We start from the raw sequence: 18,086 nt of genomic DNA, 5'->3' as shown, positions 1-18,086 counted from the left end.
TGAAAACCCAAAAATCCTATCTCACAAAATTAGCATATTTCATCCGACCAATAAAAGTAAAAGTGTTTTTATTACAAAAAATGTCAACCTTCAAATAATCATGTACAGTTATGCACTCAATACTTGGTCGGGAATCATGTTGCAGAAATGACTGCTTCAATGCGGCGTGGCATGGAGGCAATCAGCCTGTGGCACTGCTGAGGTCTTATGGAGGCCCAGGATGCTTCGATAGCGGCCTTTAGCTCATCCAGAGTGTTGGGTCTTGAGTCTCTCAACGTTCTCTTCACAATATCCCACAGATTCTCTATGGGGTTCAGGTCAGGAGAGTTGGCAGGCCAATTGAGCACAGTGATACCATGGTCAGTAAACCATTTACCAGTGGTTTTGGCACTGTGAGCAGGTGCCAGGTCATGCTGAAAAATGAAATCTTCATCTCCATAAAGCTTTTCAGCAGATGGAAGCATGAAGTGCTCCAAAATCTCCTGATAGCTAGCTGCATTGACCCTGCCATTGATAAAACACAGTGGACCAACACCAGCAGCTGACACGGCACCCCAGACCATCACTCACTGTGGGTACTTGACACTGGACTTCTGGCATTTTGGCATTTCCTTCTCCCCAGTCTTCCTCCAGACTCTGGCACCTTGATTTCCGAATGACATGCAGAATTTGCTTTCATCCGAAAAAAGTACTTTGGACCACTGAGCAACAGTCCAGTGCTGCTTCTCTGTAGCCCAGGTCTGGGGAATGCGGCACCTGTAGCCCATTTCCTGCACACGCCTGTGCACGGTGGCTCTGGATGTTTCTACTCCAGACTCAGTCCACTGCTTCCGCAGGTCCCCCAAGGTCTGGAATCGGCCCTTCTCCACAATCTTCCTCAGGGTCCGGTCACCTCTTCTCGTTGTGCAGCGTTTTCTGCCACACTTTTTCCTTCCCACAGACTTCCCACTGAGGTGCCTTGATACAGCACTCTGGGAACAGCCTATTCGTTCAGAAATTTCTTTCTGTGTCTTACCCTCTTGCTTGAGGGTGTCAATAGTGGCCTTCTGGACAGCAGTCAGGTCGGCAGTCTTACCCATGATTGGGGTTTTGAGTGATGAACCAGGCTGGGAGTTTTAAAGGCCTCAGGAATCTTTTGCAGGTGTTTAGAGTTAACTCGTTGATTCAGATGATTAGGTTCATAGCTCGTTTAGAGACCCTTTTAATGATATGCTAATTTTGTGAGATAGGAATTTTGGGTTTTCATGAGCTGTATGCCAAAATCATCCGTATTAAGACAATAAAAGACCTGAAATATTTCAGTTAGTGTGCAATGAATCTAAAATATATGAATGTTAAATTTTCATCATGACATTATGGAAAATAATGAACTTTATCACAATATGCTAATATTTTGAGAAGGACCTGTAAAGGAATAACAGGCGGGTTAACCGTCTGCAGGTTTTATATAGATAATTGTGATAGTGTGTTATTTAATGTGTGACTTGACAATAAAATGAAATCATCCTGATAGTCCTGAAATATCTTGAAGAAATTTATCTGGCTCCACGTTTGTTAAATTTCAAGATATGACTCACTTAATAAATGCAGATGACTAATCCTTTTGTTTTTAAATGTTATCACTGTTTTCATCATGCTGCACATCTTGACTACTCACCTTGATATCCTCATTGCCTATACTGATGTTATTAGAGCCAGGCACACAGTGCAGTACAGGAATATGGAGGTACAGGTTGGGGAAACACACAAGGGAGCCCAAGATCGTCTGAGCCTCTATCCTCGGAGCCTGGGAAGAGATTAACACACACAGGTACACAAAGTCAAAACTTACACAAAACATGAATGCAACACATTTCCAGAAATACCTGGAGCAATTTTTGAATGGGGAAAAAATAAATCAATAGATCTATCAGAATAAACCTGATCTCTGTTGAATATTTGCACGATAGTCATGACACAAGGAAAGCACTGGACAACAAATTGAGTGATCTTTAAAATAACCCATAACATCAACATTGATTGCTAATGTGTCAAACCTTGAATTTCAACACAGATTTTATTCAGTGGAATGATTATATGGTTGAAATGATTCTGAACATAAAAACAAGGGCTATACTGTTATTTTTGGCTCAAATAGGTCTCTCTGGCTTCTGAAGGAGATATTTTAGAAAAAAATAAAATCTGTTTATCATTGCCTGTATCGTCATTTTTTGTCTTTACCAGTACACAATGCCGCTACCACTCTCCATGAGCTTAAGTCTCTCAGCCACAACAGAAATATGCCTGATGAGGGAGGACAGACTCCATTCAACTGGCCAAATATACTACAGATTTGCAGAGTGTAAATGCATGACACCTGAAATATCATATTTTGCCTTCAAGCACTCCTTAGCGATTGTGATATTGCACACACTGACAGAAATGCAATTCAGCTTTGACATGTTGCGCAGCTGTAGTTCTTTACCTGTTGAGTTGTGCTTTTTTAAATATTGACCTTGTATAAATAGATGTTGGTAGATTCACAACAGTCATGGTTTCTTAGACTTCAGTCAAAGATAAATTTATAATGGTGATTTACATTTTTACTAATCTTAAAAATAGAGAAATCTCCTGGTGTTTGTTTATAATTTAAGCGATTGCTTAATGGAAAGGTAAAGAATGATCGAGTTTAACAAATTATTAGACTGATTTATAAATGTCAATATAATGCCAGGCATCTTAATATTGCTACAATGCAGTATTGCTTTTCCACTATTATATTGTTTTAAATACTGTCAGAAATCATATCAACCCTGTGCACACAAAATCAAAATATGTACACAGGACAATGACTTAACTTTGTCTGAAATAATACAAATGCTGTACACTGTGACATGCACCATTAAGCATGATAGCGGGTTAGCTTACCATGGAGCATTTACCAGTCATGTGTTTAGTGAATTATTTTATTTGGAAGGTCTCATTAGTCAGAGAGATTTGTTAAGTTTGTAATGAGGTACTAGTTTATCACATGTGAAGTCATGAGCTAAGACTTTTGGTTTTGTTATTTGGTTTCCAAAAACAGTACAACAACCTTGTTCCATCTATTTATTTTAGTAAATCACAGAAAAGTAATTTGTGGTAATAAATTCAGCCATTGTTGCTCAGTCCAACATTCAAGCACAATAAGGCAAGAATGCTGGAAGGTTTTTTCCCAAATTACATTCTTGAGTTTTGTACAAGTCATACAAATGACGGACATTTCAAGCATTTCTGTTCCCTTGTTCCCTTGAGTTTATATGCTATCGGTAGATTGAAAAAAAAAAAAAGGCCAAAAACAAACAACAAATAAACGAAATTTATGAAATTTGTCTATTTGACTAAATCTTACTGGTAGAGATATGGTAATAAGCAGCAGCATGTCACTTACTGCAAAAATATTCTCACGGACAAAAACAAAAAACAAATGCAACAATCGATTAACTTTAAATCTTGAACAAAGTACTACCTTCTTTATTTATCTTTTGGTATTTTTGTAACCTAACAGCCACAGTTCGAGTCTGAATGACTCATTAAAAGCATGAGTTGAATGTTGTCTGCACAGCTTTCAAAATCTGCCCTGATTACATTCAATACAGTTTATCTTAATAGCACCAGTTCACAACAAATGTCATTTTAAGGCACTTCACAAGACAACAAGTTCCTATTTAAATCCAGAAATATATAACAGAACCAGTCCAATGTAATCAAACCACATTAACAGAATAAAATCCAATCATATTTATTCAAGTTTAAATTATAGTATTTTTCTAACCGTTAGGTTACACTGTCCACTGTGGCAGAGATATTGTAGCAATATTAACAGGAGCAAAGTAATTCATCATACTTTAAATCAAACTTGTTGAGATTTTATGGACCTAGTCAACTTCAAAACTGGTCAAATAATGTACAGACCAAGAAATAAACTAATTTCAAGAAAATGTAAAAGAAAAAAAAATCAGATATGGAGGAACAGTATATGGTAGGATTGTAAAAGACATGCAAATATAGATAAGTTTAAAAAAATTATACTTATAAAACACTATGTGACTGTTGTGATACAGTCTGAAAAGTCTAGTAATACAAATAATTTTTTATAATCTAGTTTATTTTTCCAAGCCTTTCCAAACTACAGTAATCTCGATTTTTACCTGTTGTACTACTTAAAATGTAAATCTGCTGTTGATGTTATATATTTTTAATGAGTTTTATTTTTGGAAAAGCATCTCAAGTAACCACACTTGTTAATTCACCCACCCCAGAGGGTCTCAACTTTGGACACCAGACATAAAGACAATCATTGATAGGACCACTTCACATACTTAAAAGCAAATATTTAGGTTGAAATCCGTATTTTACTGCACCACCAATTCTGGCACACAAAGTAAATCTGAACCTAACTCTTGTTTGTACCTCTTTGGAGTCAGAAGAGCGGACACGGGCAGCAGCGGTGATAAAATCTCGAAGCAGCATCGTGAAGCCTGGGAGACCGAGGAAGAAGAAGCGGGGCGAGCAGGAGCGGACGATGATATTCAAAACATCCTAATGAAGTGAATGGAGACAAACATAGATCATACCAAGAAACAATGATTTTATTAATAGTAACAAAAGAAAATGTTTTAATGTTATCTTAAAACAAACCAAAATTTTTACCCATCTAGATTTAGGCTAAGGTTTCTACATGAAATGAGCAACAAATATAGCAGTAGCAATATTTCATAAAAAGGGCCAAAAGACATAACATGGTGAAAGCTTTTCACTGCAACAGGTGGGCAGGTCATTTAACGCAAGCCGATAAAAGTAAAAGACTCAAGAGTAAATGACTTTAAAAGAGGGTTAGAAGACAGACGAACGAGACAGCAGATGGATTGTTCACATCGGAGAAGAGAGAGGACAAAAGACTTCAACTTTCACGAGTCATATGTAGGTACACACACCAGCAAACCTGTAATTAAAGCCAGAGACAACGTATTGTTTTGCGGAGGTACAGCAGCTCAGTGGCAGATGGGTACTCTTTCAACGACAACATATGCTGTACAGCAAAGTATTACATACAAAGTGCTTAAATGTGTTACCGTGTACCACCACAGGCACATACAAAGAGCATTAAGATGGTAAAGGTTTTTTCCCCCGAACCACCTGTAGCAAGACACAAGAAAATCCTCATCTCTAAAAAATAAAAATGTATATAGACACTGGTATGAGAATGCTGCATCTCAGCAAGAGCAAAATTTCTCTCTCTTATCTGTGGCATGTATGTGAATGTTTGTGTACAAAGCCAAGGTCCAGCTCAGAAACACCTGCCTTCATGGCTGTAAACCCGTGTAAATCCGACAGTTCAAACATCAGTCTGTTTGTGCCTGAACCGAGGGTCACTTTAACAAATACATGCATGCAATTTCTCCACCGGAGATACACAAACACACTGTGCCACCTATTTATTTGTGACATAAGTAACCCCAAACCTTCGGTAAACAGCGATGCAGGTGAACAAAGGGAAAATAGAATTAACACAGAGACATAAAAAGCAGGAAGTCGAACCAACATCAGTTCTGAATGTGGAAAATTGGTGGGAAGAGCTTTAGAGCTGAGGGGCCAATTTTACCCTCATTTTGTTGGTAATTGACCTCTGAAGCATAATGTGCAGTGCAGTCAGAGGTAATTAGCAGGCAACAAACTGTTTCTTGATTGCCTGAAATAAGCATTTTAGAGGAAGCTACAAATGCAGACTGCAAAGTGCTTCGATTGTGTGAGCGGAGGGGACCTAATTTCAGGTGTGAGTAAAGAAATCAGAATTGAGAGAAGCGGAGCTGTGCTGGCAGTAGGAATGGCCCGCTGCATCAACAAAAGGTGCATTAATGCTAACTCTGAATAGAGCCACTGTAGGTCTTTTTTTTTTTTATGTGGCCTCATCTTCAGGAAAGAATGCACTCAGTCTGGCCCCGAGGTGACAGGGTTCATTCTGGCATTTCATCACACCACTCAGAAAACCTTTACAATTATAAGTGTATAGATTTTATCTAAATGATTTTATGAAGAAGTACCAAAAGAGGTCACCAGTCAGAGATCAACAGTAGTTTTAGTGGCAAAGTTTGGTTTTGGTTTCTGCAACCTTTAGCGGATTATGAAAAATAATGAAAATATTTTTGTTAAATTAATTTTCTCTGACTTTTTAAGTAACGAGTAAGTTAAAAATAACTTTGTCAACCTATCGTAGTGTTTATCGGCCCTGGCATGTCAGTCAATTGTTCTCAAATTACCAAACTTTAACACCTATCGTGCAATAACCTACACAGCAGGCATCATAACGATTACTGACAGCCGGTTTTATCCAACCAGTGAAATCCATGTTTTTCCAGCTGGACATTGTTCAACACAATACACTATTCTCAAAGAGCTGGTAGTGGATCGGGCAACAATAACATTTTGATTCCAATTCCCAAATCAGAGCAACAATGAACCAGTTTGAAAAACAGGTTTCTTTCATGGGTTTTTGGGAATGGACCAGCAGAATGTCGGAGGATAAAACCCCCTCTGAACAGGCTGTTTACTGCCCTACATCATTAGATCTTTACAGATGTTTAACCTCAACTCCTAGCCAGAACTACAACACAGAACAATTGATGCATATCTGTTTCTCAAATTAATTCATCAAAAGGCAAAAAGACAGAAGCGGGGAAAAAAAATGGAGATGTCCAAATTTAAGATGTGAAATTTAGTACCTGAGTTTTAAAGATCTATTTGACTTTTTAAAGACCTTGCAGAATGTCCTGGAAACGTCCCAATCACATCACAGGAACTGGCCACGTGCCAACAATGGTATTTTAAAATCATTGATACAGATGACTGAACTCTCTTGTTGGACATACTTTCCACCAAATCACACCCTATTTTTGTGTGCAGGATTTGCGAAACTGTAGTACAGTTCATGTAGATCACTTTGTTATTCAAATCAGGGTTATCCACGTAAGAATCTGAGCCTTTTTCATCCTTTTACAAAGACATTCACAGAGAGAAATAAGAAGAGGCTGCAGCAGCTTCCTGTCTGACTGTTTTCTAATGTGACCTGTGTCTTAAACTAAAAGGCAGGTTCAACATATCTGGGTTTTCTGTATGAGGTTAATCCCAACAATCAACTTGTTTAACATAACTATGATCTGTTTAAGTTACTGACTGTGCATTTATGTAAAGCAGGTTTGGTGAGAATAAGAGGACCAGTCATAATGAAAAAGCAGGAAGAATACTGGCCACAGGTAGGAAAAAAAGCCTAATAGGCAAATTATCACACCTATCCATATCACAGCCAAATGAAATAATTATAAATGATTTTTTTCAGTGTAAAACACTGCGGGTGTCACCTTCTGAACATCAGAGAACATCTCAGCCTTAATCACTGTGCAAGAACCCAGACTGTTTCCAATCCTGTTTGCACTAAATCATCTACAAAGATAAAAATGATTCAGTCCAGCAATTCTATAATATCACAGAAAACATGCTACGGTTTAAGATTTTACAGTCACTGTCCTACTTTTCATGTTTTAGTTTCTCGGGGAATTGATTGGTTGAGAGGCGTTCATTGTTTGGATCACTTTGGTAAGGTTTCCAGTAGAAACTACCATGGTCTAAATGTGTACCTTTAGAAATAAATATTAAAGTTATGCATGTTTTAGGTTATGTGTTTTCAGCACATCGTGGTATCTTCTTAACTGAGATAACTTAGTGTTGAAGCAGATGCAGAAACTCTGGTTGTGAGTAAATATCTGTCTATTTCTCAGCATTTTGAAGTTAAAGAGTTTTCAACCACATGCATGACACAGATTCTATTAATTTAGTTAATCACTGGACTTAAAGGCTTGGATCAGCCTCCTGATCAGGGACATCCCTCTTGTTTTCATCACTAAATTTCAGAAAAATATGCTGGTAAACCATTTAACTCTAGATTGCGTAGCTTTTAGAAAGACAGTTGTTGATCGATTACTGCTATTGTACTGCCATCTTGCCTGTGAGACCAGTGACCAGTAAGTGACAGAGAACCAGGACAATACCCCTGACCTTGGTCAGTTGGTTGAAGAACCCCACAAAAGGAAGAGTGTTTGATTTAAACGATCAGAAATAACTATAGAAGTCCTAAATAACTTCTAAAAACAAGTCTATATAGACAATAGGTTCAAATAGGAGAATGGAAATACTTTAGAGGATCTCTTGGTCAATTTGCCTAAAAGATAATGACTTCCATCATTTAGGTTACGCAAAAAAAATTTCATATAAAATTATGTGTTTTAAAAATCACTTGTTTGATTTTAAAGGATCAAAAAAGACAACATTTATTTATTTATTTTTTGGTTGCAGAGGGTGATGGGGGTGGAGGCAGAAAGGAAGAAGGTGGGGAAGAATAAGGGCCACTTTCTTATGTTAAGCAGGCGTGCGGCTGTCCTCTATTGTGTGGCGTGAGGACTCTTTTCTCTGGCCAATTTGAGCATGCTTCAGTGGCCAGCCTGGCTCTGGCCCCCTAACGCATTATACAGAGCCACAACAAAAGCTGGAGAATGCTGCCTGGTCTCGCAGTGCGCCGAGCCCCCCTCATTGCTCCACTCTAAGCTGCGTTCCCCAGGCTCCCCTCCCGCTCCTTCACACACACACACAGGCAGGCAGGGCCGCTCTAACTCTGGGCCCCCAGCCGATATGTCAGTCTAACAGAGCGCGACAGACGTCAATCCTTAATTAATCACGTATACACGGCAGGGGCTCAAAACATTATTTAACGACATGGAAAACATTGTAATAAGCTTGTCGCGCTGCCAAGGTGCAATAGAAATCCAGCCAAGAGGGCATATATGCATATATATTCTCACACCCATTTTTATCCAAAACACCCCTAGCTCACCCAGACTTCGTTTTTTTTTATCACTGTCTCTTTGTTTTGGGGAACTCTATTCATCTCCACTCATCTTTGTGTAGGAGCAAAGGAGCTACGCCAGATTTGAATACAAAAAAAGGGTGTGGCGAGAAGAGGAAGATGCCAAAACACAGCAGTGCTTCTCAACACCACCGGTTGGCATGCAGGTTGCTTTTTCCTTTATAGACTGAACCTCTACTTTAAAACTGTAGTGTCCATTTATACCCCTGGATTTTACACAGCTTGAGTCTATATGTCTTTAACCCTTGTGTGGTGTTCATAATGTTTTTACTCAGCCAATGTTTCTGTCTGGTGGACCCGTTGCATTTTGTGATTTTTAATGCCTCACAATCAAACACTTCATTAAAATCATGATATGAGTGGAAACAAATTTACAATTAATGTAAATTAATTGTATAATTTTTCCTTCAGTAAAGAATGAAAATGGGTCCCACAGACCCGAACACCGCACAAGGGTTAAATGGAACCTACATATTTTAAAGCTGACATAAAAGGGCCAAAGGGTAAACATATTTATCTCAGTAAGCACAAACTGAATGAAAATCAAATAGCAGACATTAAAAAGTAAACTGAAAACAGCTAATTCTAAAAAAAAAAGTTCTGGAGCACATCTTAGTTTGACTGATGCGCCATCTACAGGTGGTGAAAGAAGATTAAAAATAAATAAATAAAAAAAACCCAACAGTCTCATTACTAGAGCCATCTGCTGGCTGTACCTGGTCATCGCTGGTGAAGCCCTTCTGCATTACATGGTAGAGGTGCACCAAGAAGTCACTGTTGGGGAGCACATCCTGGTGTCTGGTCATCATCTCACAAATTAGCTTGTATGCCTGCAGTTTGCCAGCCTTGTACTCTGCTGGGAGCATGGTTGCCTGTGGAGAACAGAGGGACACAGAGGCCAGCAATGTCATAATGAGCTCCTGTTTTATTCACCTTAAATTGACATGTTTTTGAGGCATCTTAAAACGTAAAGAAAGAATCAAAGGAGATCATGTATACCAGGAATTATACACATGAAACCTGCTGTTTTAAGAGATTAAAGGAATATGCTTTAAACAAACTAATTTGGTCAGGTTAATGACTTGCTGCTGGTGCTAAATATGTAATAATTAAATATATGTAAAGATAATATTATTCACATGTTAACTGGTAGCAAATGTGTTTTATTAGTGCTGTAATAATATTAATAATGTCATTTTAGTGAGAAAACATTAACTAGGATGATTAAACAATTCAGCAATAAAAGAACATAATGATAATAATGAATAGTGACACATATTAGAGGTTTTTTCATAGAGAAATACACACTTTCTTCTATGAAAAACAGAGATCACCTGCAACACTGAATAACAGTGTGAGTGCACATGTTCAGTGCAAAGCATAAAAACTAATTTAATGTGTTTTATTAGGATTTTATGTCATTGGTCAAAAATAAAGTTTGCATTTTAAGGTGAGGGGAAAAAAACAAATGGTTTTCAAAATCTGAAATGTGTGGCATGGATTGTAATATGCTCCTTGTCTCTGCTAAAAAAAAAAAAAAGCATCCCCACAGCATGATGCTGGCACCACCATGTTTCATAGTAAATATGCGTGCAGGGTGATTTGGAGTGTTAGTTTTCTACCAAACAGTGCTTTCATGTGGACCAAGTTTTGGTCTTGTCTGACCAGAGCATGTTTTTCCACATGTTTGCTGTGTCTCCTACATGGCTTGTGGCAAACTGCAATAAGGACATATTTTAACTTTCTTTCAACCATCTCAATCTTCTTGCAAGCTCTCCATAAAGGCCAGATTTCTAGAGCGCATGACTAATAGTTGTCCCGTTTAAAGAGTCCCCTTACATGAGCTGTGGATCCCTGCAGCTCCTCCAGAGTAACCATGGGCCTTTTGGCTTCTTCTTTGATTAATATTTTTCATTCCCAGCCAGCCCATTTAGGCAGGCGGAAATGACTTGGTAGAGTTGCAGTTTGGCACTGTCTTTCTGTCGACTGAACAGTGAGCTTGAAACCTCTCCACAGCTTTATTCCTGGACTGTCAATTTTATTCTTGATCTTCATGATGCTGATTGTATGCCAACATTTTCTAAACCAACCTCTCAGGCTTTCACAGAGAAACTGTGTTTATATTGAGATTTCATTACACACAGGCAGACTTCACTTGCTCTGAAGACAATTGGCTGCATGAAATCTATTTGTACCTGAGTAAAACGAGGCTGAATACAAATGCACCACAATTTCTTAGATTTGTATTTGTAAAAACAATTGAGATCTATGTATCACTGTCCTCCCACTTTATAGTGGTGTGAATATTTTTGGGAGGCACTGCATGCCACTTACTTTCTTTCAAATCGTTGTTTATGTGATCCTCTTTACAGCTGAAAGCGTGGCTGTATTGTGAAACAATCTGGCAGCAGGTGTCTGGATTTTGTACATCACTACAAGCTAAGCTGCTCTTAAGCTGCTACTTAGAGAGAAGCGGCCCTCTATGACACAATCTTTGCTGTCCACGCTACATTAAATACCATGAGAAATATTGCTGATGTCATTACTTCCAATTAATATGCAAAGGGATCAAACTGTCTGAAAACAAATATTTCTCCATACTTAAACCAGAAAATGACTTGAGTTAAGTTTTGTCTTGCAGTACAGGACTTTTAGAAAGTAGAGCGCACCCCGGTTGTCTTAAACTGCTGTCCAGGAAATACTATTGACTTGTCTTTTTAAGACATAAGATATATAAATCTTTCAAACCAAACAGATAACAATAAAACTCTTGACACCCTGTTTGTCTCAAGAAGTACTTGATTTATGCATGTGTTCTGCTTGCTGCTTGCTGTGTTTATGTGTTGTCATACCCTGAAGAGCCACGACGCTAGCATTCGAAGAGGAGGGATGAACACAGGCTGGGGAGGAGAGGACTGGTTATCCACGCTGATACCAAGATTGTCCCGGATCTGTGAGCGCACATTTAAATTAGCAAGTTAGAGCAACTGTCACATCTAAATCATTATTTGCATGACAAAATAAAGAAATTAATATTTTTACAATAAGTTTTAGAAGATTTCCGTGACATTTATGTTATTCCTGCCGTGTTTGTCTCGTTTCTGTACCTTGGCCAGCTTGTGCCAGAGATCATAGAGATAGGAGAAAACCTTGGCATGGATCTTAGGGCAGTGGATGTTATTGACATCTCCCAAGATGCCCAAAATCCTTCTCCACAGAACAAAAGCAGAATCGGGATGCCAACCAGTCAGCGTCCCCCCAGCGATGATACTGATATCATCGGCGAGACACTCGCTGCTGTCTGTAGGATAACAACACACAGTTTTGGTGTAAGGACAGTACAAGTTACAAAACAGACTAGATTTAATTTTTAAGGAGACTGGATTTAATCAACATAAGCTAAAAAAAAAATTGCCCGGATAATTTTAAATATTAAGGAAATGAATAACAACAAAATTCAATCTTTCTTCTTTAGCTGCTGTTGACTAAATCTTATAAACTCTGTGCTTTTGCCCCCAATGCATTTGACCAGTAAGATTTTTGTTTTACATGATTAATAAGCTGAAACACTTTGGGGGAAAAATCACAAAGACACATGCGTCATCTCAATGAAGTATGAAAGAACAGTGCCACCTAGTGGACAGAAGAAGACGTGCAGAGAAAAGAGAGCGAAGGCCAGGAATGGGACTTTTTGGTAGGTATGCTGGGATCTTTTTGTTTAATGAGAAACCCTTACCAAAGAAAACCAATTTAGGCAATAAGTACTTCTATAGCTAACAAAGTTCTATTATAAGAGATCTGGACAAAATTATTTGATGCTACATATATTTATACCTAGCAATGTCAAAGGGAATAAAGTGGGTAAAAAAAAGGAAAGAGTTACAATGAACTGCGGACGTTTTCATACTGCTTGACTTCTTTACATTTGTTAACCTTAGGTTTAATTTATTTTATTTATATTTTATATAACAGTTTAACATCAAGCAGTGCTTAATTTTAAATGGAAGGAAAAATATGATTTTTTAAAACGTTTTTACAAATACAATTCTGAAAAGCGTAGTAGACATTTGTGTTCTGAATATAAAAATTATATTCAGTGCAAGAAATTGGCCTCAGCAATACCAGCTTATAAAACACAGCTTTGAACATCTCAGGAAGCATCGTTCAAATCATCATCCAAATACGGAAAGGGCATGGTGCAACTGCAGATCTACCAATGCATGGCCATCTCAGCGAAACTGAAAACCTGGGGAAGAGAGTTCAATCACAAGCAGCCTAGAGTCCTGTAATAACTCTGGAGGAGCTGCAGTAATCTACAACTCAGGTAGGAGAATCTGTCAAAACGACTACTTGTGATCTCCACAATTGTGATGTTTATTAAGAGTGGAAAGAAAAAAAGCAATTGTTGAAAGAAAGTTGTTCGAAGTCCTGTTTGCAGTTTGCCAGATGTCATGTAGAAGACACAATAAACATGTGGAAGAAGGTACTTGGACCTGATGAGACAGAAATGTAACTATTTTAAGAACAAATGCACACCAAACATTTAAAATTTGTAAAATGTTAAAAACCATCTAACATTTTCCTTCCACTTCAAAAATGCACTACTTTGTGTTGGTCTATCACAAAAAATCCAAATTAAGCACAATGAAGTTGTGGTTGTGGACAAAATTTGGAAACGTTCAGAACGTTTGCAAGTCACAGTGATTAATAAAACAGGATCTGTCTTAACTGGGAGAGAAAAAACATACAAACACAAAAGAAAAGCTTAATGGAAAATAAAAAGTGGGAAGTTGATATGAGAAATAACAGCTAGGCAGCGGTACCCAAGTGGTGCATGTGTAAGACAGACTGATGCGTGGTGTCATCCAGGGGACAGTCCCGCGGGCACTCTGTGTGCACCACCAGGGCTGGTGAAGAGGGGGGGTTCTGGGGGTAGTGGTAATTGTGGTGGTAGGGAGGAGCGGAGTGGGGAAGGAGGGCACACTCAGGACCTAAAAACATCAATGGAAAAGGGATAAAACTGGCCTTGAGGTTGAGGGAGCACAGAGACACAATGCAGTGAACACAAAAGTTAACCTCAAAGGGTGGCATGTGAGGACAAAACAACACGTTACCATAAAACATAATGTTAGAAGTAAAATGAAAATCTGAGTGAAATGGAGCACTAGAAGACCCAGAAAAGAACTCAAGCTTTCCAATGAATTGTATCTAGACTTTATCATGAAACTATCCTCTGTTTCTATTGGTAAACCAGCTTCATAAACCAGACTCATCTCATTTTTCCTGAAAGGTGTCTGCCTTAATAGTTACCCAAAACTGATTTCATAAAAACACAAATCAAAATCTGACTTTCATCTTCAAGTTTATGCCTTAGCTGTGGGTCCACACCCATACCTGCTAGAGCATCACTGTGGCTGAGCAGCAGACTCCCTTGGTTCTGGGGGTCGGCTAGAACATCCATGTGAGCCGACTGTGTGTCGGCCTCCTCATCAAATGCATGCCAGGTAACTTCAGCTTCGTTGAGGTAGCCGTTGGATGTCTCACTACTCACACTTTCACCTATTTAAAGAAGGACAAGAGGTGCTTTTTGATAACAGGGACATGCATGTAGCAGAGATTTTTTTAAACATACTCTTTATGTAAATGCATAACAAGCTGCAGCTAAAAAGCTATAACATTAATCATTCAGTTTAAGAAACCAGTATGTGATCTCTCACTTTTGTCTCTGAGTTTGGATCTTGTGTAGGTTGGGTGTCCATCAGCGCTGCACTCAGTCTCAGTCGGACTGCTGCTCCGTCGGATATATATCTAGATATGGAGTAACAAATATAAAAGAATAATCCAGCACACACAATTAATATGTCATTATTTTAACAGAGTAATTATAGTACAAGGTGAATTATACACACCACTGGTGGCTCATTGCTCTCAGTCCTGCCCTCAGAAATCCTGCTGTCAGAACCACAAGAAGTAGGTGAGTAGTCTCTCTTCTGGGCTGCAAGAAAATAAGTTATTTTGTTTAAACAGAGACTCTGAAAAGCTGAAAAACCAAGATGTGAATGTTCTATTAAATGCAAATTTCCCCAAAACTATCTTTACATTTTTATTTATCCATTTAATACATAAAAATATCAAAATGTTTTATTAATTTTTGTGACTCAATTAAAAAGTGTAACTCATCAGTCATCAATTGTACAGTGCATAAATGGACATACTTTGCCATTTGGACTTTTCTAAATAATTACTAGTTGTTTTTTTTAAATTGGTCTGATGTAATATTCAGATTTCCTAAGAAATTGAATTTTGGTTTTCCATTTACTGTAAGGTATAATCATTCAAATTAACAGAAACGAAGGCCAGGGATGTATCATCACTGTGTGTAATAAATTTGAGTTCCACTCTTTAAATTGCATTACTGAAATAAATTCACTTTTATAAGCTTCTACTTTATTAAGCTGCGCCGGTAGATTCCAACTAAAATTCAAATTTTAATCTTTCTTAAGGTGTACATATTATGTTATTCTAACATGGATGGGTTTAACATGGAGATATTTTAACATGTTTCTACTACATTATTGTAACACAGACATATTTATACTTTTTTCCATAGAAAAGTAGTACAGAGCCAAAACATTTGCATCCATTTTTCACAAAATGGAGAAATACTGATCTATCGAATTATACCTTCAGCTCATATCATTTACTACCACTCATATACCTCTAAAAAAAAAATTTAAAAATCACAATATTTATTTGTGTCAACACAAATGGAACATATAAACTAAAAGGGATCTTATCAAGGCTGCTTTTGTAAAACCTTTATCAAAAATGTGTAACTAGAATACAGTAAACAGCACACAAACGACTGGTGACAGGTTCAGCTGAATTTTGTCTTTACAGGCTAATTTAGGGATGAGAAAGAGGACAGGGGTGAAATATAGAGTGATAAAGACATTTTTCTTTTGTTGGTGAATACCTGGTAAAGTGTCCGACAGCTGCTGGGTGATGTCTGAGGTGCTGCTGCTCCGCTGCAGAGGACTCTCCCTGCCTCCCACCTCCTCTTCTCCTCCACATTCTGAGAGCTGACACTCCTCCACATCTGGAGGAAGCAAAAGAAACCGTAAGTTTCTGTTACAAGAATAATCAAAAATCAATTAGGAACACATAATCTGGCACACGACGTGTTATTTTTAAGGAGCTGAGGAAACATTTATGATGAAGAACTGACTTTTATGAAGACATGGAGAGAAACATCACATGCAGACATGCATTAGCAACAGATTCTATTGACATGCTATTGTTAGAGAGAGCAGGCTTTTCCCTTTATAGAGAAGTTCAGTCAACAAATGGTTTTTAAGATCAAAACTATTTTTAAACCTAAGACCAGGGTTCCTACAGATTTTTGGCTCATTTTTACAGTTTGAAGCAGATATTTTTACATTGTCTGACTGAAGTAGAACCTGCAACAAAAAAAGAATCAACAAACTTTATGTATAGATGTATGTAAGAATGGATGGACGGATGGATGGATGCATAATTAGGACTCTTTCTTCATTTTTCCACATCTATCACCCCCTGGAGAAATAGTAAAATCAAATTCCATACTTTCCCAGGCTTCATACTGCATAGGAACCCTGTAATGCACTCATAAACACTGAAAACTGTCAATAATTGTTAGGGATGGATGAGAAATGCAGGGCGGAGGTCACAAACACACAAATACATGCGGCTCTCACAATTCACTTTACCTGAGAGTCTATGAGAGCAAGCAGAATTACCAGAAGAGATACCAGGCAAGAAAGAGCTCACAGTGTGGAGCAGCATAGGAACACTTTTAGTAGTGGGCAAAGCCTCGTAAAGATGAACACAGTTGCTGATGGACTGGCTTCGCTTAGCTTCCATCAGGGAAAGATACAGAGGGAAGAAAAGAGACAGTGGAAACAGCAGAGAAGCAAAGGGAAGAAGACAAAATTCAATGCAATTGGAGTAACAATCGTTTTTAATGATAAAAGCATTTTTCTAATCTTAGAAGTCATTTAAATTAAGCAGAACTTCTGAGTTTACAACTGATACTGTTAGAATAAATCATAAAGACAAATTGTGTTTTCCTGATTGGGTATTGTTATAAAGCCTAGAAAGAATTAGAAAAAAAATGGTAGAAACAAAAAAGAAATAAATACAGCCAATAAAACAACAGCGACATAAAAAGCAGCTGTCTGAATATATACCATTCATGGTATCGTCAGCCTCATACAAACTATTTACACCACAACTTCGCCCATAAAAATACTTAAAGAGGTCATTTGAGAACAAAAACATGTGACAATAAACTGGTTAACAAATGGTTTGTTTCCAAGTTCACAAGAAGAATATTGCTCAGAAGAAAAAAAAAAATCTATGTTTTTGTCTTCCATTAAATGTAATGATCTAATTTGTGTTTCTACAGAGCTTGAAGGGCCACAAATGGGACATGATGATGCATTTAGGTACCACTCAGAAACTACACAACTCATACAAAGTGGCTATAAACAGTTTATCTCCTGCAAACAACCTGTACAATGGAAAACGAAGCATTATGGACATCCAGTAACCAGGAGATTAAGGAAGTCGTTATTTTGTGATAAAACCAGAACCTGGTAAAACCACATAAAAATCTTTATATTCTCGGCTTGTCTACCCCCCTCAGCAGAACCACAGGCTGGTGGCCTACATGTCATCCCACACTGATGAAATCCATGCAAAGTGGTCAGACCATAAAGTGCAATTAGTCTAGTGTAATATTCTAATTTTATGAGAAACTAAATGTTGTCTTTTTATTGGCTGTATTATTGACATATATCATCAAACTGAGCTGAGATAAACACTTGAAGTAAGTTTCACTTAATGAACTGAAATACAGAAATAAATGTAATTTGTTAATGATCATTTATACTACTGGGATGCACCTGTATTTTATTCATTTACATATACAGGTCCTTCTCAAAATATTAGCATATTGTGATAAAGTTCATTATTTTCCATAATGTCATGATGAAAATTTAACATTCATATATTTTAGATTCATTGCACACTAACTGAAATATTTCAGGTCTTTTATTGTCTTAATATGGATGATTTTGGCATACAGCTCATGAAAACCCAAAATTTCTAT

At 37.7% G+C, this 18,086-nt stretch overlaps 1 protein-coding gene across 9 annotated transcripts in view; it reads right to left on the bottom strand.

The window, feature by feature from the left end:
- ralgapa2 (Ral GTPase activating protein catalytic subunit alpha 2) overlaps positions 1–18,086 on the bottom strand; it is a 152,494-nt gene that overhangs the window by 92,255 nt on the left and 42,153 nt on the right. For 7 of the 9 annotated variants that reach the window (XR_007035021.1, XR_007035023.1, XM_047344791.1 and 4 more), the window contains exons 17-27: positions 16,684–16,830; positions 15,912–16,034; positions 14,845–14,930; positions 14,653–14,743; positions 14,330–14,494; positions 13,759–13,926; positions 12,043–12,236; positions 11,788–11,886; positions 9,652–9,807; positions 4,432–4,560; positions 1,658–1,786 (exon numbers count right to left, since the gene is read on the bottom strand). Coding sequence is in view for 7 of the 9 variants with exons in the window: in XM_047344791.1 (XP_047200747.1) it covers positions 1,658–1,786; positions 4,432–4,560; positions 9,652–9,807; positions 11,788–11,886; positions 12,043–12,236; positions 13,759–13,926; positions 14,330–14,494; positions 14,653–14,743; positions 14,845–14,930; positions 15,912–16,034; positions 16,684–16,830 (1,487 nt within the window). In the remaining 2 variants the exon portion in view is untranslated. The remainder of the gene's footprint in view (positions 1–1,657; positions 1,787–4,431; positions 4,561–9,651; positions 9,808–11,787; positions 11,887–12,042; positions 12,237–13,758; positions 13,927–14,329; positions 14,495–14,652; positions 14,744–14,844; positions 14,931–15,911; positions 16,035–16,683; positions 16,831–18,086) is intronic. The other 2 variants (XM_047344794.1, XM_047344792.1) reach the window with 2 other exon arrangements.

Source organism: Girardinichthys multiradiatus, chromosome 19 (genome assembly GCF_021462225.1).
Source record: "Girardinichthys multiradiatus isolate DD_20200921_A chromosome 19, DD_fGirMul_XY1, whole genome shotgun sequence".
Taxonomy (NCBI): Eukaryota; Metazoa; Chordata; class Actinopteri; order Cyprinodontiformes; family Goodeidae; genus Girardinichthys; species Girardinichthys multiradiatus.
Note: the sequence above shows the minus strand (reverse complement) of the source record. Positions and strands in the feature narration are given on the sequence as shown.